At 37.4% G+C, this 21,922-nt stretch overlaps 6 protein-coding genes across 6 annotated transcripts; 2 read left to right on the top strand and 4 right to left on the bottom strand.

Moving 5' to 3' along the window:
- Positions 1-948: 948 nt before the first annotated feature.
- EV154DRAFT_506722 (uncharacterized protein) lies at positions 949-3,351 on the bottom strand. The gene is made up of 9 exons (XM_051601319.1): positions 3,097-3,351; positions 2,961-3,038; positions 2,774-2,895; positions 2,587-2,719; positions 1,803-2,531; positions 1,630-1,735; positions 1,411-1,538; positions 1,311-1,348; positions 949-1,210 (listed from the first exon to the last, which is right to left on the bottom strand). The coding sequence occupies exons 1-9, from the start codon at positions 3,301-3,303 to the stop codon at positions 1,090-1,092; spliced, it is 1,662 nt and encodes a 553-aa protein (XP_051458279.1). The 5' UTR covers positions 3,304-3,351; the 3' UTR covers positions 949-1,089.
- On the bottom strand, positions 3,352-5,885 carry EV154DRAFT_506716 (uncharacterized protein). Its single transcript, XM_051601318.1, has 4 exons — positions 5,590-5,885; positions 5,293-5,364; positions 5,004-5,234; positions 3,352-4,928 (listed from the first exon to the last, which is right to left on the bottom strand). The coding sequence occupies exons 1-4, from the start codon at positions 5,763-5,765 to the stop codon at positions 3,626-3,628; spliced, it is 1,782 nt and encodes a 593-aa protein (XP_051458278.1). The 5' UTR covers positions 5,766-5,885; the 3' UTR covers positions 3,352-3,625.
- A 1,738-nt stretch (positions 5,886-7,623) lies between these two features.
- On the bottom strand, positions 7,624-13,971 carry EV154DRAFT_506711 (uncharacterized protein). The gene is made up of 3 exons (XM_051601317.1): positions 13,634-13,971; positions 13,554-13,575; positions 7,624-13,486 (listed from the first exon to the last, which is right to left on the bottom strand). The coding sequence occupies exon 3, from the start codon at positions 13,484-13,486 to the stop codon at positions 7,724-7,726; it is 5,763 nt and encodes a 1,920-aa protein (XP_051458277.1). The 5' UTR covers positions 13,554-13,575; positions 13,634-13,971; the 3' UTR covers positions 7,624-7,723.
- Positions 13,972-16,923: 2,952 nt separating this feature from the next.
- On the top strand, positions 16,924-17,815 carry EV154DRAFT_207674 (C2 domain-containing protein). Its single transcript, XM_051594371.1, has 2 exons — positions 16,924-17,332; positions 17,423-17,815. Exons 1-2 carry the CDS (start codon positions 17,069-17,071, stop codon positions 17,717-17,719), a joined length of 561 nt encoding a protein of 186 aa, XP_051458276.1. The 5' UTR covers positions 16,924-17,068; the 3' UTR covers positions 17,720-17,815.
- Positions 17,758-20,745, top strand: EV154DRAFT_506701 (phosphatidylserine decarboxylase-domain-containing protein). Its single transcript, XM_051601316.1, has 4 exons — positions 17,758-17,861; positions 17,919-19,496; positions 19,553-20,483; positions 20,535-20,745. Exons 2-4 carry the CDS (start codon positions 17,938-17,940, stop codon positions 20,568-20,570), a joined length of 2,526 nt encoding a protein of 841 aa, XP_051458275.1. The 5' UTR covers positions 17,758-17,861; positions 17,919-17,937; the 3' UTR covers positions 20,571-20,745.
- On the bottom strand, positions 20,746-21,557 carry EV154DRAFT_602137 (PRA1 family protein-domain-containing protein). Its single transcript, XM_051607271.1, has 4 exons — positions 21,273-21,557; positions 21,147-21,212; positions 20,889-21,091; positions 20,746-20,836 (listed from the first exon to the last, which is right to left on the bottom strand). Exons 1-4 carry the CDS (start codon positions 21,482-21,484, stop codon positions 20,757-20,759), a joined length of 561 nt encoding a protein of 186 aa, XP_051458274.1. The 5' UTR covers positions 21,485-21,557; the 3' UTR covers positions 20,746-20,756.
- Positions 21,558-21,922: the final 365 nt, after the last annotated feature.

Below are 21,922 nucleotides of genomic sequence, written 5' to 3'. Positions count from 1 at the left end.
TATTTTAACCATTAGAAGAAACAGGAAGTTGCTAAAAACAACTCGCAGTATCTACCATAATATCATCGAAGCTGTAACTAACGATGTTATAACTAGGAATACCCCTACATCAAAAGCAAGGCCCAATTTTCCTAATATTCTCCCACCTGTGCACAGATGAAATACAAATCGAGCACTTGCCTATAACAACCCCTCACCTGTCACTTTTTCTCACCAAACATCGAACATTCCTTTTACTTTTAGAATGCCTATAAGCAATTCAACTTGCCAGTATGGCACAACAGCCCCAGAACCTCTCGCCTCTCAGCCATACATTTTTTATAATTCACATGGTATGGCTACTCCTCCAATTAAATTAAAGCAAAAGCTCCAATGCTTGAGAAATAGCATGCAAAGGCTGTGGATTGTTCACCTGCCCAGGTAAAATTGTGAGATCCAAATGTGCCCGTTTTATTCTTTTAAAATGTAAGAAAAAAGAACCTTGTGAGGGAATTTGAAATAGAGTCAAAGGTAATAATTAGAATAAACCAAAGCTTTAGATTTAACATCTGCAGTTAAATTGCAAAACCAGGTGTTAAAGCAGAGTTTTATTGGGTGATATTGTTCTATTTAACACTGGAGTTTCCCCCAGGCTTGCCAGTCCCGCCCTGAATTTTTTCAATTGTACTTTATTTTATTAAAAAATCCGACTCTGGACTCTTCCCTAACTACAAATGCTGTTTATCGTTGTCAGAAAAACTTGTAGTCTCCCAAGATATTAAAAAAAGATGCCTGTAAAAAATAAAGGCGGTGTCCCTAGAAACATCTCAAGGTGCAAAAAAAAAAAAAAGAAAAGAAAAAAGGTGGGTTGGTGTACCCCCAAAAAAGATGCCGTTTTTCAAACGAGAGTGGAAGCACTGTATGCCTCTCTTTTTTTTTTTTTGCTTTGTTCTTAGAGAAAAAACTGGTTACACTATAGATATTAGGTGATACACGTCTTAGTCGTACAACTAAGATCCTTTTTACTGTTACATAAGAAAAGCCATTACATAGTTTTGTCCCGGGTCAAAGAAAAAAGCTTAAATGTTGGCGCAGATACTTTGTTCAACTTTATTTTATTTGGCAGTCCTCTTGTACAAAAGTTCTAATTCTTTTAATATTGAATGTTATAGATGGATAGTGTTGTGCATTCAATTCCATGTCATTGATATAGTCTAAAAGCAGTGAAGCACTACAAGTTTTTTTTTTTTTTTTTTAGTAACCGTTTCATAGCCCCGATTTTTTTTTTTTTTTTTTTTTTTTTTTTTGTTCTAGTCTAAAACTCAACTTACTTTTTAGTAGATTCCGGTTTAGCGAAAATACCTTGAATCTGTTGAAAAAAAGAAAAAAAAATTAGATACCCAAAAAAATCTAATCGGTTAGAGGTCGTACCAATGATATTTGGTGATCCACATGTAAATGGTCGGCTGAGAAAAAGATCGATGTTATAAAACAAGCAATTATTATACCATTACAATTAAGTAAATTTTGGCACCTTTTAGGTAAGTCATCATATAACCCTATAGAATTTAAAAACGTGTTTAGCTTTTTTTTTTTTTTTTTTTTTTTTTTGTTTGTTTGATATTCCCATCGATGCACAGAATCACATACTTTGACTTGATTGAATCCAATTTCTCAAACGAGACAAAGATTCAGACTCTCGATTATCCATAGATGGACATATAATCCAATTCACATAAATCAATATATCTTCCATCTATAAAAGTCTTAGACATTTATTTTGCACCCCCAAATATTGGGCTTATTCCCATATTTATATATACCTCAGAAGACCATAGATTATCATCATTTGTATTCCATTGAACAAGTCTGTAAACACAATACCATGTGAACCTTGTGAATGACAGCGATATACACCATGCTTCGTTTCGTCGATTTGAAATATGTATACTAGACCCACTACCGAATATATAGTTCGAAATTGCATTGTGAATAGCATGTGCTTCCACATGTTGAAACGTCGCGTTATTGATTTCCCGTCGGCATAATTCGAATATTTGTGTTCTCAAGCAGTAATTCATGCATTGTACCAGCTTTACCAGTTTCCAACTTTGAAATTGAATTGTATAATGGGATAATGTACTAATAAATCGACAAGCGAGATATGATGATTTCTGTAGCAGCTGCACAAAGTCATTTTTCATATATTGGCCTATAAGATTATCTAGGCTAATATAATCCATTGATGCTGTGTAATTTTCAATCAAATTTAGAATTTCGATTTCAAACATATCAGGGTAGTTATGGAGCAGTTTGATTTTTAGTTCTATTGGCCATTTCAGGTATTGTGTTCTCATGGTTGTTAAGGACATATCTTCTTGTAGCAATCTGTAGATGAATTCGTCGGATAACAATGGATTGGGTAGATCAATGTACAATGAAGGTTCTGAATCATTCAAGGCACAATCCACAAGTTTCTCAATTAGTACAAAAACTTCGCGTTCGTGTATCAGATTCATACAAGTATTTGCCAATTTCGTTATTTTTTGTGCCTGCGTAAAAAGTGCCCTAAGTCATATATTTTTGTATGTTTGTGTCATTGCTTACGTTCAGCTGCTTCCTGTTTTTGTCAAGTAGGCTTGTCATTTGTTGTACAATTGTTCGGGTGGTTTTCTTGGTGTCATTTATATAGGACATGCTTATAAACCGCCTCAATCGAATGATACACCATACTGTTGGTCTATGATAACAATTAAAATCCAGCCCCTTTTAATATCATTTTGTTTGTAATTACTTGTCTTTTGGCGCAGTAGTGTCTAACGATGCGTCTGATTCGAAGTCTATTTTGCTGTATTCTAACAGACAGTTTATAAGTAATGTTGCAATGACAGGCGAAAAACCAATGTACGGATGTGTCTATGGAGATCCATGTTAAATGGTACTGCAAAACAATTTTTTAAAGAAAAGGATCTGAACTTTACGGAGGCTAATGTTAATAAAGGGCCAGCATTAGGGTATTTGTCCATAGTTTCATCGGAAGTGCTGCATAATTTCAATTCCTATTCTTTTCAACGTTTGAGACCTGAAATGACGAGATTAATGTACTGCTATATTTACCTCCAAAAGTTGAGTGAAAAAACTCTCCAAAAAGCCAATATTCTGGACGACATTGTTTAGCTGAGCATGTTTGTCGTTGTGTTGCTTGCTAAATTCCAAGATTTCCTTGAGTTGATCCCAATGTAAAAACATGTTAGTAAGAAAAAAGAATGTTTCAGTCACAATTTTTTTCAGTGTCACTTTCAAGAAAGATATGCGCTTTGACATTTTTTGGTGCAACAAATCTAATTGATGGTGTATCCTTTCACTTCATGTCACCGTCATACAGCAAGTCAAATATTATTATTTGTATTAAATTGGGTTTTTATATATATATAAAAAGAGATAATCTCTTTTCTATCGTAAAGCGTGTATAAATAAGATATAAGGGTAAATAAAATAAACAAAAAAGATCATGAAAAGCATGATTTGAAAATTACATAGATAAAAAAAAAATGGTGAGGTTGTAGGAAAAAAAAGCTTACAAAAAAGTGAGGAGAAAAAAAAAAGAGGAGGCAAGGTGTATCATATGGCAGTATTGTAGAGGTTATTAGGATGTCTGTTGGATGTTTTGACCACCAAACTTTCTTGGGCTGGGACCACCATAAGGCGTGGAAGGAGCAGAGTTATTAGAAAATGCGCTTTGAGGAGGGTTATTAGGAGTAGGAGCTTGAGAAAAGTATGAATTATGTTGTTGCTCGTAAGCAGCGGGTGAATGATGACTACCAGTAGAGTTCATACGTCCGCGATGCCATTCTCCATTATCCATAGGTAAATGCATATTCACACTACCACCGTTGTGATGAGGATGAGGAAGCTGGGGATGACTTAATTTAGACTCTTCGTGCAACGCATTATTATTAGACGCGGATACTCTTCCGTTGTTATATTCACCATTGTAGAGATCAGGAGAAGATGTTTCTGAGGAAGATGGATCAGAAGTCATGCTAGGTATCATATATGAACCGTTATTACCTTGATGTTGTTGTTGTTGTTGTTGTTGTTGTTGTTGCTGTTGTTGTTGTTGTTGATGATGATGGTGATGTTGTTGTTGTTGTTGATGCTGATGTTGAGGAGGTGCTGGACCACTTGTAGGGGTAGGTGGTGTAGAGTTCATGACCATACCTTGCTGCATAGGATAATGAGGATAATTGTTATACGGTTGATAAGGATAAGGAGATCCATATTCTGGAGCCATTACACCGGGAGGTGTCATGGGTGGTCTTGGGAAAGGAGCATTGAATCTTTCATCATGTTGTTGTTGAGGAGGAGCAGAGATAGGCATGTTGTTCTCATAACGATCATGGTTATCAGAGTAATGACCTGGGCTACGGCCGCGAACGACAAGAGGTGCAGATTGGCAAGAAGCAATTTTAACCTTCTTATTACCTTCAATCTCCGCATAAAGGTCTACTAAACAGACGTAATATTGTTGAGCAGCTCTTCTTTTACCGTTATTAGCAGTAGCAGTTTTGAATTGGATTCTTTCAAAAGTAACAATACTTTGGTTGGCGCCTACTGAGCTCATGCTTAAATTACCACCGGGCATGATGAGTTTAGCGATAGGAGTAGATTGGGGACCCTTATCACGCTTGGGTGTGTGCTGAACTAATTCTATTTTTTTGTCGCTATTCGAAACGCGGGCCGAAATGTTCATTGAGAAATTATGAACTGGGAAAAAATGCCCGTCGACTTGAACGAGACATTGAGTTTCCTGATCAGCATAGTAATGGTTTAAACCATGGATAGCGAAGGCACCACTCACTTGGAAATAGTTTCTACGGTAACATGTCCAATCATTATCAGCCAAGAAGAAACCTCTATCCATCTTAGCTTGAATACGAAGTGTTAACCTGTAAAAGAAAAAAAAAGTTAGTAAATTTATTTATAGCAGCAAAAAAAAAAAAAAAAAAACAATTGTACTTTACAATGTAGATCTGTCCAACGCATACAAATTATCAAAGGGCTTTGTGGAACTAAAGAAAGGACCGAGCTCAGTAGAAAAAAGTTCATTTCTTCCTCTCTTGCGAGCTAGTGATGGGTGGGCATAAGGAGCAGCATGGAATGATGAGGTGGTATAATTAGCATGAGCTTTCTTTGAGGGAGGAGAGGAATGATGAGCAGGACGAGGAGTACCAGGTTGGGAAAGAGACATCATACTATATTATTGTTTAATAAAAAAAAGAAGATCAAGATACATCAGCAGATAATACATACCCAGGTAAGCGTGGATCCGTGTCATTCTTTCCAGCAGGTAAGAAATTGGTTGAGGGCGGAAGCTGGTGATGACTGTAATTGAATAAAGAATGGTAAGTTTCTGTTTTTAGGTACCGAATATTGAGAAAAAATATAAATATAAGCGGTATTGCAAAATGCTAAACCAGTGTTTATCATATGAAGGGTGGGGAGAAAGATGCGTGCAATGTTGCACTATTTTTTTTTTTTTTTTTTTTTTTTTTTTGCTTAAGGGGATTGACAGATTAATAATAATATAAAAAAGAAAAAATGGCTTACACAGGAGGATGCATAGGGCCCTGAGGAAATGATTGTCCATAGTGATGATCCATTGAAGGCATTGGTGAATAGTGCTGAATTTGAGGTGACTGAGATACAGGACTTTCGGCCATGCAAGGATTTTGTAAAGAAGCTTGAGACATGTGCCATTCTTTTGTTTCGTGAGTTGAGTTCATTTCGTGATTATATCAAGTCTTTTAAAAGACAAAAAAGAAATAAAGAAAAAGAGAATAAATTGGGATAAGCTTTCTTTTTTTTTTTTCCACAGGATCTAGGATTTTATAAGGACGACCTAAAAGTCGGAAAATGAAATTAACGACAATAAGGTTGAGGGGCAGAATCAAAGAGAATTTTTGCGGTTGGATAACCATCTTTGTAACTAGTGCGACAAGCAATGTAATACTTTTTGCTTCCAATAACTTTTTTTTTTTTTTTTTTTTTTTTTTGCTACTGAAATTATGGACGTGCGTTAAGACCTGGCGCTTAAAGGATGTGTGCATTAACTCCAAATAGGGTCTGTCACACTAGAAAATGGGACTCGGAACTTTTTCATTGATCACGAATCGTATTATTTTGCTTGCATTTTTGCCCATTTTTTTTTTTAAGAAAAGTCTCATGTACTGAAATCAGCCCATCTTTTTTTCTTTGAAAATATTTTGCTTAATACATGTTAATTATTATAACCAAAAAAAAAAAAAAGAAAAAAGAAAAGCTGATAACATAAACTTTTTCCCAAAAGTCACAAAGTCCTCTTGTACAACCTTTTGACAAATTGGAGCCTATCCAAACTATCGATCTTCTGATTAAAGAAATATCCGCCAAACCTAGTCATTCTACTGGTTTGAACTAAATCAAGCTTAAAAAAAGCCTATTTCCAGAGTGTTCTTTTTTTTTGTTTTTTTTTTTTTTTTGTTAAACCAATGTATTGAGCTCTAATGTCTGTGCGTAGTATCATAAATAAACTGTGAATGAATGGGCAAAGTACAAAATAAAAAATAAAATATTATAAATCATTTGGGGGGGACAGGGTCAGTGATTAAAGTAAATTCATTTGCGCGGTGATTTCTCTGTTACTCCGAGCAATTTTTTTTTTATAGTTCTCTCAGGGGAAGTTACTCACAAAAAAAAAAAAAGGCACGTTTTAACATCAGGTAATTGTTCGCGTGTAAAAAGCTAAACAAGAAACAAGATATAATCACACATTACATAACTCTAGTCATAACGGTCATTTCCCTTTTATCAATAATTTACTAATGAATAAAATAAACTCCTACTTGATGCTATTTATAACTAATCATGACAAAAAAGATGCGCTAAAAAAACGTCCATTAGAGGAGGGAACTCGTTTATTTGAAACAAGATAGCACCAACAAAAGATCCACAACAGTGTATTCTATTGGTTAAACAGGTTTTTGTACTCCACCGAACACAAAAAAAAAAAAAAATTGCATAAAATTCCATATCCTGGAAGTGTATGTGCACCTTATTTCGTATCACCATTTTGCGAACCCTTTTATAATATTTAAACAGAATAGAGAAATGTCGATCCCAGACAGATTAGTGTAGAACAAGTCCTTATTTAGGAAAAATGCAATGATGCTCAACAAAGATATTTGAAAGTCCATAAAATCTTGTATGACTGTTCTTGTTGCAATATAGTCGCATCTCGTCAAATAGATATCTGCGTCAGAAAAGTTTGTTGCGCGACCTGAGCTTATTACTCTGTAATGCATATCTAATTAAAACACCTAAATTTTTCCAATTAACCGCGTATTCACTGCATGATGGGCCCTATCATTGACAGTAGAGTAAGACACATAGAGCACAAGTGATCGTTTGTTTTGACTTGTGCGTATGACCAGATCAACTAGTCTATTGTCTTACTTATTGTATAACTATGCACAAATAAGTCCGGTCTGGTCTGTGTATGATATATGGTATGACCAACATTTGTTCAATGTCTATTATACAAACTGTCTTGTCGGCCCCCAATGTCGCACCACATATAGATTGTATATCACAAAATAACCCGTCGGCGGTTGTCTAAAGAACGAATGCGCCACTACAAGCATTTGCGTATTATTTATTTTAAAAAGTTTTATTATTGTACAAAAAAAAAGTATATATATATAGTTTAAATATTAACTCGGCGAGGAGTAGTAAATTTAGAATCTTTACTTTTCGCTTTTGTCATTTTTACTTCCACTCGATTACCATCACCATCAACCGTTACCAAGAACTTGTTACCGGCTTTGATGCCATGACCATAAGTAGGAACGGGGGATATACCTCGATGGAAGGGTGTTGAACGAGACTCTCTTAAAGTTGGCGTATTTCCATTGCCACCGCGAATTGTCACACGGGGGGCATTTCGACCAACTGTCGTATTCAAAAAACCATCGCGTGTTACACTACCACCAGAAGTGGGTAACCTGGATCTTCCCGAGACAAAATTGCCACCTTCCAAAAGAGCATGGTCTCTTAAGAACTGAGATAACTCAACCCAACCACCACCTACTCGCACCATCACCATTCGACTTCTTAAGATACGGCAATACGCGAGCTTTGGATTTATGTTACCAAACCAGTATTTACCAACTTCACCAGGAACCATCTTGACTTGAATCTTGTACGGCGAGTCATTCAGGATATCCCCAAGTGCTACATCAAGATCGTTTTTAGGATCAGAAACATAATTCTCGGGTGTCTTCACTGTTACACGTTGGCGACTTTCTTGGGCCGCGACCTGGCGTGCAGCAACTCTTCTAGCAGTAGGAGAAATAGACCCAGCTGTTGTTCTCCTTGTACTGGTTCGTGCTGCAGTAGCAGAAGCGGCACTCATGGGAGGGGTATTTGTTGAAGTGAAACTAGGCTTTGTAGTGCGATTATAACCTGTCATATAGCGCGGAGTAGATTGCATTGTCTTGGGACTGGGTGGTTGTTTTAAAACCGGTGTCGAGGTCTTTTTCACCAAACTGGCAGCTTTTCTTCCTCTTTCTTGAAGTATACCTTCAGTAGTATGTAAAGCATCAAATGTATCTCCGAGAGGACCAATTCTGGCCATCAGATCAGCCTTCTTGGCAGCGGCTTCAGATTGCAATTGAGCCCATTTATCTGAGAGCTGCTTGATACAATCAACTACACGACGATCATCCATAAGGTTTTCGGCGACAATCTTTGACTCATCCAGGAGATCATTGATTTTAGGTTCATAGTAACGATAACGAGTATCGAGATCAATTAACAATGCTTGCAAGTCAGTACGACTATAGTTTCCATCAACAATACGAGCATTTGAAGGATCAGCACGGGATACAACTTCTGTCAAGGCAAGTAATAGAACTTCCAGCTCCTCCATGACAGTCAAAAATCCCTCCATCTTTTCCGCCTCGGCAATTGCTCTTCTTTTGGTCTTCATCAAATCCATTAATCCACGTACAGCAACGGTAATTTCGGTGCGTTGTCCTGAAAATATATCATCGTTACTTTGTTGACTAATGACATTTAACATGGCATCTAATTCTTGAATGGAAGGCTGTAAATGAGTCTCCATATCGCGATCCAAAATGGTTAATTCAGCTTTTGCAGAGGCTAATCGATGTTCAGTAGGGATTGAAGTAAGTGGGCAACTTAAAACGGTCTTGAGATCCCGATTTTCGATACCATCATCCAGATGAGTGTTACGACAAATACGGACAGCACTGACACGGTCCTTCATATCACCTACTTGCATTAAAATAGCCTTGACCTTGCGAGCAATTTCTACGCCCCGTTTTGAATTATCCAGCAAAAATCGAGCTTGTTGATGTTGTCTCTTCAAGTCTTCCCATGATTTCAAAAGACCAGCTTCACGATCACGAACAGAATCCTTGACTTCATTACGATCTAGACTGATTTCACAAAGATCAAGTGGAGAGCCATCTTTTTCAGCAAAAATGCGAGACTCCATAGCTTCAAAAGCTTGAATGGTAGGTCTCATCTCATTAATCTTTTGATCCAAGTTCTCTAATTCAGCCGCTAGTTCATGCTCATCATTCATGCAGACATCAGTAGGCAAATTTACAATAGCATTGGAGCAGTGATCAACCCATATTTGCAAGTCATTGGCAGCCTTGGCATGGATATAAATCTTTCGAATGAATACCGCTTGCTTTTTTTCCAATCCAATCGTATTTGATAACTGATCTAAGCTACCCTGAATACGTTTAATAGGTTCCTGAACAGAAGCACTGTCATATCCCTCGGATTCCAGCTCCTTTGCGATAGCTTTAAGAACATCCAGTTGCTTCAAAAGTTCCTGAGCATCTTTTTCAGAACCCAGACTTGCTGCTTGAGTGGTCTTGTATAAGGTATCAATCGAGTTCATGGGCTGAGAAGAGAATCCACTCATACCTGCAGTACCCATACGCCGACCAATGTATTCTTTTTGATACTGAACTTTACCAAGTATCTTATCCGCCTCACTGAGGAAAGCACTGTAAGCCATGGCCTTGTTTGCATTATTTTGGAGAGCCTTCAAGTTATTTGAGGCAGCAAGCACCTTGTTTGTCAAGAAGGTATGTCTATCACGAGCACAAGAATAATTAGCTGTTTGAAGAGGATCTTCTTTATTATCCGCCGCATGAATAGCATCACCCGTCTCTTTCAAATGACTGGAGGCTCTATCGATTTTTTCTTGAAGAACCTGCAAGTCAGGATCAGACCAGCCTTGTTTTGCCAAACGAGCAATATCTTCATTGACACCTACAATCAAATCGTTTTCTACCATACTCAAGCGACGTTGACGATCGTACCACTCACCCACAGTCTGCGAAAAAAGGTCGAGATCACCAATTTCTTTACCAAGTGAAATCCAATCCGTTTCCAGAGATTGCTGAATAACACGAATTTCCTCCATGTTTTCCACTTTAGAAGGTTCCATCAGAGCAAAATGAGAACATAATTGAGCAAATTGGGCTTGTTGATCCTTGTAACTGGTATTGATTTTGTTTAATGAATGGCGCAACATTTCGAATCTACGTTTATCTTGTTCTTCTGATTGGCCCGTCATGAAACCACACGTTTGTTTTAAGCCTGGCATTGAATGACGAGTTTCGTTCATGAATGAACGTAGTGAGCGAGCATTCTCAAAATACGTATTACCGTCCTCCATTTTTTTACGAAGCTGCTCTAGATCCAAGCCATGCTCTTCCAGTATCTGCTGTAATCGATCGAATCTTTCCTCCAGTTGCTGAGATACTTCCACTAGCCCTTCTTTGTCCAAGGATGAAACGTCTAATTTTTGACCTGTTTCCAAAAGTAATTGTATCCGGGTCAACAAATCTACCACTTCATTCTCCTTGCCGTTTTTGAGTTTACTAACAATATTGTCCCGATCTCGCTCAAGCCGCTGCAGATCCTCTACCGTAAAAGAACTTGTTTCATGATGATTAATTTTAGCTTTTCGGATGGTCTTGACACGTTCATCAGCCCAATCACAAAGACGAACTGCATCGTCTAAATATTCTTTTGAACGCCGATGTAACTGTAAGATGTTTCGAAAAGTATGTAACCGTTCATCCAAGTCTTCACTCAGCATGATGAGATCGTTACGCTTTGATGTGATGACACCCTGAATTTCTTCATTGGCAGCGGTATTGGGAGCTTGATCAATATCCAATCCAGGCACAGGATAGCGTATACGACCCGCAGTAGATGTAACAAGTTGTACGATTCTCTCATGCATGTTTTGGACACGTGCCGTCATTTCTCGGTCATTATCACCCGGATGGGCTTTTGTTTCCGCATCCATAAGATCTAATTGTAAAGATTTGGTGTCATCCATAACCATATCTGTCTGATATAAGAAATCCATCACATTTAATCGTTGTTCAACAACATGTCTAGCAAATGTCATTCGTTTCATCAGGTCATCAAAAAACTCCTCACAGCCGTCTTGTCTCGACTCCAAATGACGTGGTAATTCAACAGATGATGTGCTATCCAAATCTTGAAAACTATCCACGGTTTTAGTAAACTGACCTTGATCGAACTCAGCCATCTTTCGTTCTAATGTCAAGAGTTGTTGCACAATAATTTCCTTCTGTCGCTCCTTTGCCATTAAACGTTCACGTTTCATGTGATCCTCGACCACTTCTTCTTCTGCTACTGTCCAACGAGCACTTGACTTAAGAAAGTCATCCACTTGTCCATCTGTTTCTTTCAACCAATCAATCGCTTTAACGTACTCCTCCTCCCATAACACACGTTGAGTTAATACTTGTAAGTCATAGCTCTTCCTGCGAAGTGAATGTATGAGCTTATCCAGTGTAGTGAGAGTAGTGAGCGTAATTTCTATTGTTGTTGTGTCAGCAGGACTTAGATCCTTGTCGGCTCGACCGGAACCAGTCAGGGTCTTTACATGTGACCTTAATCTAGCCATATCTTCCTTATCAAAAGCTTCGATTTCTTTTTCCAGCAACGAATGAGCAGTATTAAACGCCTCGACCTGTTCATGAGAGGCAGGCAAGTCTTCCGAAACGAGTGGATCCGGTAAAGGGGTACTATTGAGTTGATCGATTCTGATCTCAATCCATTGTCTAATACGTTCAGCCTCAGCAAACCAAACACGTACTTCTTCCACCCAAGTACCTACCAAGTTATTTTTACTGGAGATGGATTCGAACTTTGTGATGTAAGAAGTGTCTGTATCTTCTGTATCGGCAATTAAGAAATCACTGAAATTTGTTTTCAGTGTATCGACCATATCGGTTGTTTTTTCCATATGATTTTCGAGTTCTTGAATATCATGATGCGTAGTAATAGACTTTACCATTTTATTTTGTACAAGATCTAATTCATGAGAAATAGAGGAACACATACGAGCAAATGCAAAACCCCTTCTAAAATTGGCCAGAACAGTTTCTGATCTTTCGAATTCATTGGACAATGTCTGATGTAATTGTAATAATTGTGTTTTACGTGAGACTACTTTTGGATAATCCCTCCACATTGGTTTCAATTGTTCGGCCATGTATGTTTGCAATAATATCAAATCTCCGTCCGTAAGTGCTTGAAATTCAGATTGCAAAGCTTTAAAATTACGATCGTAGGCCGAATAATCCTCTTCGGCGGCTTGCAGCGGATGAAGCACCCTGACCATTTGTTGCTGCATCAATTGAATATCATCACCACTCATCATGCTGCCGGTATGACTACTATTGTCATGATGCCTGGATGTAGAAGCCGTTGTATTATCATCTGTTAAGAAAAAATCCATCGAATCCACAGAAGAGGGTGAATAGTTTAGTGACCTTGTTGGCACTATCAAGATCAAACGATGTTGCAATCCAGATAGTTTTTCATTTAGAGCAGAAGCGCGTGATTCAAATTCTTCCAGATCAGTTGGTATCTCTGTGCCGTCACTATATCTTAGGATGGTTGTCTTTGTGATTTTTAGCTGCTGTAATGTATAGGTGGACGTAAAAGTAGTACTTGTACCGTCTGCAGTATGATGTCGTGAATTTTTGAAACGTTCAATATCACGATGACGTTGTATCGTTTTGTCTTTTGTGGGTGTATACATGCAAGGTATTAACTCCATGAGATATGCAATCATGGAAGATTCATCCTTTGTATCGTCTAATGTTGGGTCAAATAAGATGGGTGAATGAAAATTTTCAAAGGCTATTTGGAAAGCGGTAGATAATTGATGATGTTGAAATAAATCAGGTACAAGAGATGGGTTGTGGTAATGAATAATTGCTAATAGATATATTCCTGATTGCCATGATGATACATATAAGTCGGCTAAAGGTGATATTAAGGACGCGCCAACATAGTCAGCTAAGATGAATGTTGACCATGAAAAGACAACTGTTCTCACATCTTGTAGTTGTTTGGGTATAAATTGAGCCATCTAAATGTTTGTTTGTAAAGACGGGTGAGTGTTTAATAAGAGGCATACATGATTAAATATACATTACATGAGCGGTAAAAGATAATTCTCTATTTTGTAATATTGTATGAATAATGGTATAAGCTTGATATTGAGTTTGGATAATACCTAGGAGAGTTAAGATCTGGTTCTGATCACCATTCAAATAGGCAGAAATATCAATTATATTTTGTGGTAAAATATCACAGACAGGTATAGTTAAATTAATTTCATTCAATAATAAAGGAATATCATCTTCATTTAATAAATCCAACTTATTATTAAAAAGGCACTGAATAAATAATACAAGTGTTGGAATCTCTGCTAATTGTTGTAAACTTGAAAGGCTGAAGTGAAGATTGATCCAATTTAATAGACTCGATTGCTTAATGGTGGTTTGCATATTGCCGTTATCAAGTTGTGTTGTCTTTTTTTAGTTACAAAAAAAAAAAAAAAAAAAAAAAAAATAGAGAGAACAAGAAGAACAAAAAGAAAGGGGTACACACGATGAAAATCAAATAGAATATGCAAATCTTTTTTTGGTCTTTTTCTTTTTTATCCGAATATTGTCCCACGAAACACGTTTTATCTTACACTTAACCCCGAGCCGAACATGTGAATGCCTTGTCCGTCTTTGCTATATTAAAAAGAAGAAGAAAAAAGGTTATATGTCTTTCTTGTTGGTTTAATGATGATGTCATCCGCATCTCCTTTATTTACTTTTTCATTTCATGTTATAGTCGTAACTTGAAGATCGATGTGCATACTAATTCCACTTTAAAGTGGTACATAATGGGCTGAATTATTTAAATACCCGTACCTTAAATACGATGATGGGACGTAAGAATTAGTCTCTTTTTGCATATTGTATTCCCGTCACAAACAATCCTACCTTTTGATTGTTTATTCCATCAAAAGTGGCATCACATCTTTTGTTTATGGTCAATTTAACCCGAGTTTTCTTGGCCAAAGCAAAAAAAAAAAGTTCAATTAGTGTATATTTGTATTCGGCCCGAGCGGAGACCATCAATGGTCCCAAGAGCAAGTGACTAGTTATTGTTCATACCAAATAAGGAACCCAAAGGCTTCTTTAAAGACAGTTTATCCCCAATCGCTTGGTCCTTCTATTGTTCGTTTAAAAGACTGAGACCGGAAAGCTTATTTAAAAAAAGGGGTCGATATCACCTAAAGTTTGATAAAGAAATCAAACTACATTAGACGCCCTCGCTTCTCACTTTGCTAAAACATAAAAGTGTTTAGTAGCTTGTAAGCCCTACATGTGTAACTTCAGAAAGCTAAATTTTGGGGTAAAGTGGCACAGATTTCAAGGTAATTTATACTTTATATTAGACTATGATTGCAGATGCTAAAGACGCAGATGTAATTCAATTAGCCACACAAAGAAAAGATATTTCATGGTTTTTAATATGATTGTCAGAGGAAGAATAATCAATAATAATTGCAACTGTCATTGCAAAAGATCACGAGCTAACACGAGCTAATGTATTTTCTCACAAAATATGATAAATCTTGCTCGTTTGCATCAAATATGAAATCTTGTTTTTGTTCATGAATCAGAAACAAACAAGCATATGTCAATCGTAATCGTATCGCCAAATACGGTTAATATTTTTCATCGATTCATTGGTGATGTATGTATCTTTAAGTAAGGCATCGTTTGTTATGCTTATTGCCGATAAATATGTATGCCTCAGAAATAACCTACCCCCGGATAATATTAAAGTGGGCTTATCTTTAGAGTATCTATGTATTCAACATATCCCTCTCAAACAGGGTCATCACTCTTCGTACTATCAGAACGTATCTTGTTAGACTTGGTATTTGTTGGGGCCCATACAAGCTAATGCAGTTCCCTCATCAAACTGACAGGTTTACGGGTTAAAAACGGGTAAAACTAGACAAGCTAACATCACTAGCAGCATACTAAACTACAAAGACGCAACTTTTAAAGAAGTTTCACCAAGTGAACAACTCTGTTTTTCGTTTTTTTAAAAAGTTAAAGATTCATAAAGATGAAACTCACGAAATTGCACATAATGCCATAAGTTGATACGAAGACCAATCCTAACCATTCTGTGCACCCATCTCATGTGTTATTAGGTACTCTTCAATTGTTTGACGATTTCGATGTATCAGCGATAATTACCGAGGTAACCATCTCACACGAATGCTTTTTATTTCAATTGGTGATTTTTGCGTTGTTAAGGAAAACAAAAATTACCCCATTTTGCAACCCCTATTTATACTTTTTTCAAAAAAAATTTTTCTTGATGGTAAAGAGAGGTCACTTAATTTACCGCTCCGCGTGGTTTACCGGCACTGTTTGTTTGCAAATAAATTAATACAATTTTTGAGAAAAACATTTGTCGTAAGTAGCACTATTCTATTTCTTCTCTCCAGAAATAATATAGTGGCAATCAAATTCAACGTTTCGATTGCCATCCGCTTTATTTGTACTCGTCACTCTAGTGCCACCCGGTTTCTATGTATAGCCCGAATTACTTCATGACCTAGTTGATCATGTTGTGCAATACAAAATAAAGGGACAAAAAAGTCCAAAATTTGTGGATATTAAGAAAAAACTAGTACATTCGTATGCTGTTTTTTTCTGATTCTTGTCTTGATTGAACTCAGTTTAACTAGTTTTTATTACGTGATCAGATTCTAGCGATGGCGCTGCTTCGGTCTTTGTACTGAATTTATCAAAATAATCAATAGCATACCAAGTATGGAAACCAAGCCTGTGCTGAGGCTCACCCTAGTGCCACACTTTTTTTTATTACAACCGTAATCGCTTATCACATGAATACGGTACGATACTACAATGAAGCTTGGGAAGAACTCAAATAAACAGCGGGTAATTGTCACTTTCCAGCCTGCGCACATAGGCACACACACGAAGGAGTTAAATTAGTGCTACGAAAGACGATTTTAGTTAAATTACAAATTGTGTGTCTGCATATCGAATCAAACGTCATTTCCCACTAGGAATAAGCTTTTAAATTACGGTTTTAATGCAAGTCTATTTAATGTAGTAATAAGAACCGACGCATGAACATCAAACATGCAATGTGAAAAAGTCAAGAGATGGGGGGCATTCCAGTTATCTACACACTGATTCGTAGCGTAATAGGTTCTCCCGCTATTAAAACCACGCTGTTGTATCCTTGGATGATTACATTTTTAATGCACCCTACACAATCATTCGGCTGGGCATTGATTTATTTGGCAATTCCGTGCTTCTTTGCTTGATCAGGCAAAGTGTGAGTCTTAACCTGTGATTTATTCTTATAAATAATGGCACATCTCATTTCTCCTTTTTTATAGTAGGCATCAGACACATCTTATTTTATCAACGTTTTTTTTAGTACTCCGTGGAAAAAAGAAGTAGCAAATTACCATTTAAGAAAAAGGTACCTGCGCGACTGGTTTTCTTGTCAGACCGAATAAATATTTATTTTTTATAAGCTCCTTCAAGACACCTTTTAAACAAAAACTTTGTTTGAATATACCCGATATAAAATAAACCATAAAACGGTGGCTATGGAAACACCCAGTAACCACAGGAGAAGCAGTAGCGCAAACGACGCCATTACACCCACGAGTCATCGTCGAATTCCTTTTGTTCATCGTTTATCATCATTTAGACGCAATCACCATAATAGAGGAACTTCGTCGTCTTCGCAATTGTCGTCAAGTCTGTCCGATACCACCAGCACCACCAAGCCCAAAGATGATATGCTATCTTCAGATTTAATCCTGAAAGTTGCTATTGTTCGAGGTCGCAGTTTGGCCCGAGAAGATGAGGTAAATACTTAAAAAAGAAAGAAAACCTCGTGTGTGTTACCTTCGTATCCCTATTTTACATTGATGCCTAAAAAAATCAATTATTTATAGGCAAATATTCCGAATCCATACGCAAGTGTAAGATTTGGAGGGATTCGACACAGAACAGATACGATAAAGAAGTCGTCTGATCCAGAATGGCTTTGCACTTTTGAGTTCAATTTATCAAATGATATCATTGGCCATAAAAAAAGATTGAGGGCTTTAAAAAATCATGGTTTAACCGTTACCGTTTATAGCAAAGACAGGTTTACCTCCATTTTCTTGGGCCAAGTGCATTGGTCATTTGATCAACTCTTTCAAAATCAATCAATCGCTTTTGATGGGAATAACGTACGTGCTCAGTAATGAATACGTGTAACGTGCGCTAATTTTTTTTTAAATAGGCTAAATGGTTTCCGCTGTCCCAAACCAGTCAGCGAAGCAAAAGATTTAATTTAAGAAAAAAGCGGGAAGAAGTTGATACCAGTACTGCATCTGACACTGACCAACCTGAGATATGTATTCAGTACGGCTTGAGTTATAAAACAGAGGGCGGAATGGTATTACCTGCAAATGCCGTCACCATGGAGGAGGACTGGCAATATCTGATGAACGACGATGATCTATTGGCTGATTCTAATTCACTATCTACTTCTCCCCAGCTAGTGCAACCCGCTATGCAAGAAAGTACTAGCTCGTCTACGTTTGGGCGCTTTAAAAGAAACCCCAGTCAGCAGAAATTGAAAAAAGATAATTCAATGTCTTCTCTTCACAGTTTAACACCTTCCACATCCAATACTACCCGTCGAAAGAAATTGAAAAACAAATTTACTCGTCGTCGACGCAATCGTAAATCTGAAGGCTATGCCAAATTCTATTCTGACATTATGGGTATTACCTTTTTAGAAATCGAAAGTGCCAAAGATTTACCACCCGAGAGAAACATGACTCGAACCGGATTTGATATGGATCCTTTTGTGATTGTGACTTACGGTACCTCCACTTTCCGTACAAGAGCTATTCGCCATAACTTGAACCCTACCTGGAATGAAAAGCTCTTTTTCCATGTTCGAAACAGCCAAGAAAATTACAAGATTAAATTTGCCGTTTATGACAAGGATAAATTTTCCAATAATGATTTTGTAGCCTCACAAGAAATCACCATCTCTGATATAATTCAAAAAATGCCATCACCCTCCTCGTCCCCTCTCCTTTCGGGTGAAACTCCTTCGGAAGAAATCGACCGTTGCATGGGCAGACATACCATTCCATTAAAGCTAGCAAACGCAGATAAATGGCAAGGCAGTAATCCCACCTTGACAATTCGTGCCAAATTCGTTCCCTATGTTGAGATTCGAAAAATGTTTTGGATTGCCCTAGCAAAAACCTGCGATGGTGATAGTTCAAATACGATGAGTCGACTGGAAATCCAAACTATGCTGGAGACTCTCGGATCAAATATATCCGCCGGCACTTTAGATCATTTTTGGGTGGAACATAATAAAGATCCTTCAGAAGACTTGACTATGGATGAACTCGTGCAGAGCTTAGAAGCTTGCCTACAAATGGCGGATGAGAATCAGATGCTCCGAAAAGGCGCTGACTATACTATTATTGAAGAAGGGAAAGATTTGCCTGTTGATATCAAAAATAATGCCACTGTCGACCCATTTTTCATGGCTTCTGATGACGAAGATGAGTATGATGAAGAAGAGGAGGATGAAGAAGAGTCTGACGATGAAGATGATGAAGACGAAGAGGATGATTGCTTCACCAGCCTGGGTGAATATGACGATGAAGATGATGATCTGATGCATTCCAATTCTACAACAACCACTCCACATTCACCAGATGAAGCCGATTACGAGGTCCTGGCCGAAGCTGACGGTGTTCAATACATTAATAGCCCCTTAAAAAATCTGGAACTTAAGGATGACGAAGATGCGAAACACCACTCAACAAATCATTCACACGAAAAAGTCATTCGACTGACTGAATGTCCTATTTGTCATAAGCCAAATCTTGCCAAACGAGGTCAAATGGATATTGTCACACATGTTGCTACATGTGCCGCAAATGATTGGACTACTGTCGACAGATTTTTAATGGGTAATTTCGGTACCGAAGCGCAAGCACAAAGAAAGTAAGTTTGTCCCAAATATTTATATGATGATGTTTAGCTGAGCATAATTTCTATAGATGGTTTGTCAAATTGGTAAACAAGGTTGGATATGGTAGATACTCGGCTGGAAAGAATAATGCCAATATTATTGTCCAAGATCGTCAAACAGGACAGTTGATAGATGAACGTATGAGTGTGTATATTCGATTAGGTATGCGCCTCGTCTATAAGGGTATGCGCTCTGGTATTCAATACAAGACAGCCCAAAAGATTCTTGCCAATATGTCACGTAAGCAGGGTCGTCGCTTTGATAACCCTTTATCTGTCAAAGAAATCCCTGCCTTTATCAAATTCCATCAATTGGACATGACTGAAGTGTTAGAACCCACCGAGAATTTTAATACATTTAACGAATTCTTCTACAGAAAGTTAAAACCTGGAGCTCGTCCTTGTGATTCACCCGATAATAAAAATGTTGTGGTTAGTCCAGCGGATTGTCGTATGATGGCGTTCCCTACCATCGACATCGCCACCAAGATCTGGATTAAAGGTACAGAATTTAGTATACCCAAGTTGTTGGATGATCCCGAGGAAGCTGCTGCATATGATGGTGGTGCATTGGCTATTTTCAGATTAGCCCCTCAAGATTACCATCGTTACCATTCTCCTGTTGATGGCATCATCCGAAAAATCCACAGTGTAGAAGGCCAATATTATACCGTCAACCCCATGGCCATTCGAACTACGCTGGATGTCTACGGTGATAATAAGCGTGATATTGTCCATATGGATACCGAAGTATTTGGTAAAGTGGCTATTGTCTGTATTGGTGCCATGATGGTGGGATCGATTATATTGACAGCAAATGTCAATGATCGATTGGCTAGAACCGATGAATTAGGCTACTTTGCTTTCGGTGGTAGTACACTAGTGGTGCTATTTGAAAAGAATGCTGTCCGCTTCGACGATGATTTGATCCAAAATGGAACAGATTCGCTTGAAACTTTGGTAAGCTATTAAAAGTACTTATTAATATATTTTTATTAATATTCTTCATAGGTTCGTGTTGGTAACCATATCGGTATTCATCCATAAACGCTCACACGCATATGCATACACATATGCCCCTTAAACTATCTTGACACTGTACTAGTAAATTAATCAATAAGACTTAATCTTTATTTCTCACTTTCTCCCATTATACATTGTAAAAAAAACAAACAAAAAAAGCAAACTAATAAAATATATTAAAAATGTCTTTATAAAAAATAAGGGAGCGAATCATACTTCATCCGAAAACCCTTCTTCAATTCCTGGTTCCATTACAGCTGCATGCCCCAAGATTAGTAATGCACTAGCACCTAAAAAAAATGTTTAGGAAGGTCGTGATGCGATGTTTATCTGTTTCAGTACCAATAATCCAGAATATGGCACCTGTTGCACCAGAAAATAAGAGCAGCACAAGCGAGCCACATGCATAAGTTACGTACAGGTTTGAGGCGGATAAGGTCATAACACCAGCGATATTAATTGGCCCACTTGTTCCCAGCTTTGAAATCATGTAAAATCCTCCGAAGATAAATCCGATTGTAAACAATAAGAACCAGTCTGTAAGCCTAAAAAGCACATGTTAACTGATACTTCTTTGTTTTGGAAAGCAACTTTTATTACACTGAATAAATGGCTAAACCAAGCATGACTAAGAAATAATTGGATGCAAAATATTGCAGATTGTAGCTGCACCAAAAACATGATGAATGAAAGATTATATTTGTAATATACTCTATAAACCCTTACTTCCATCTATGACTAATAAGCTGGAATGATGTTGTGTACTTAAATCGATTTCTATCAAAAAACTCGCCCAAAGGTCGAATATTAGAGAGCTTTTCTTGCTTGAGTTTGTATAAAAATGCAAATCGGTCATTGGACACGTCATCAATAACGCAATCTGAAGTATTGACAGCAAAGGGACTGAAGGAAGGTGTTAACACGGCCGTTGCAGACATTTTCTTTTAAAAATAAAGCAGGAGAATACGACAATTGCTGGAAAAGAAGGGTCTTTAAATAAGTGTCTGTCACGAACATTTTTTTAATAAATCTACGTTTTAGAAACAAAAGGTACAAGCGGGGATATGTGTCGTCCGAGAGAGAGGAATGGGAGTTCCCAAACAAATACCATGCACGTGCCAATATTGTTAATATAGCTTCATAAAGTATTAATATGAGCAGCACACTGTTCTTAAGGTTTCTCGGGACTAGATATGTGTATTAAAATTTTATCACTTGCATCATATTGTAGCAGTTTTACAGTGTCATATATATTAATGTAATTACGGTAGCTGGCCGTGTTTCCAAGTATTACAATGTATTTTACTGGATTGTTTCAATATTTAGCAGCAATGATATGATGATGCTGAGCCAGCTTTACTTAAATGACTACATCA

The sequence above is a fragment of the Mucor mucedo genome (assembly GCF_025094135.1).
Source record: "Mucor mucedo strain NRRL 3635 chromosome Unknown EV154scaffold_39, whole genome shotgun sequence".
NCBI classification, from domain to species: domain Eukaryota; kingdom Fungi; phylum Mucoromycota; class Mucoromycetes; order Mucorales; family Mucoraceae; genus Mucor; species Mucor mucedo.
Note: the sequence above shows the minus strand (reverse complement) of the source record. Positions and strands in the feature narration are given on the sequence as shown.

Excerpts from the sequence above, each read along its gene's own strand:
- EV154DRAFT_506722 (XM_051601319.1), bottom strand. The coding sequence starts at position 3,303 with ATGTCAAAGCGCATATCTTTCTTGAAAGTGACACTGAAAAAAATTGTG. Across the intron at positions 2,896-2,960 it reads CTTTATTAACATTAGCCTCC|ACACATCCGTACATTGGTTT; the intron begins GTAAAGTTCAGA and ends GGATCTCCATAG. Across the intron at positions 1,349-1,410 it reads TGGATCACCAAATATCATTG|ATTCAAGGTATTTTCGCTAA; the intron begins GTACGACCTCTA and ends TTTTTTCAACAG.
- EV154DRAFT_506716 (XM_051601318.1), bottom strand. The coding sequence starts at position 5,765 with ATGAACTCAACTCACGAAACAAAAGAATGGCACATGTCTCAAGCTTCT. Across the intron at positions 5,365-5,589 it reads GGCCCTATGCATCCTCCTGT|TCATCACCAGCTTCCGCCCT; the intron begins GTAAGCCATTTT and ends ATTCAATTACAG. Across the intron at positions 4,929-5,003 it reads GCGTTGGACAGATCTACATT|GTTAACACTTCGTATTCAAG; the intron begins GTAAAGTACAAT and ends TTTCTTTTACAG.
- EV154DRAFT_506711 (XM_051601317.1), bottom strand. The coding sequence starts at position 13,486 with ATGGCTCAATTTATACCCAAACAACTACAAGATGTGAGAACAGTTGTC.
- EV154DRAFT_207674 (XM_051594371.1), top strand. The coding sequence starts at position 17,069 with ATGGAAACACCCAGTAACCACAGGAGAAGCAGTAGCGCAAACGACGCC. Across the intron at positions 17,333-17,422 it reads GTTTGGCCCGAGAAGATGAG|GCAAATATTCCGAATCCATA; the intron begins GTAAATACTTAA and ends AATTATTTATAG.
- EV154DRAFT_506701 (XM_051601316.1), top strand. The coding sequence starts at position 17,938 with ATGGAGGAGGACTGGCAATATCTGATGAACGACGATGATCTATTGGCT. Across the intron at positions 19,497-19,552 it reads GAAGCGCAAGCACAAAGAAA|ATGGTTTGTCAAATTGGTAA; the intron begins GTAAGTTTGTCC and ends TAATTTCTATAG. Across the intron at positions 20,484-20,534 it reads CAGATTCGCTTGAAACTTTG|GTTCGTGTTGGTAACCATAT; the intron begins GTAAGCTATTAA and ends TATTCTTCATAG.
- EV154DRAFT_602137 (XM_051607271.1), bottom strand. The coding sequence starts at position 21,484 with ATGTCTGCAACGGCCGTGTTAACACCTTCCTTCAGTCCCTTTGCTGTC. Across the intron at positions 21,092-21,146 it reads GGTTTAGCCATTTATTCAGT|GCTTACAGACTGGTTCTTAT; the intron begins GTAATAAAAGTT and ends TGTGCTTTTTAG. Across the intron at positions 20,837-20,888 it reads TGCCATATTCTGGATTATTG|GTGCTAGTGCATTACTAATC; the intron begins GTACTGAAACAG and ends CATTTTTTTTAG.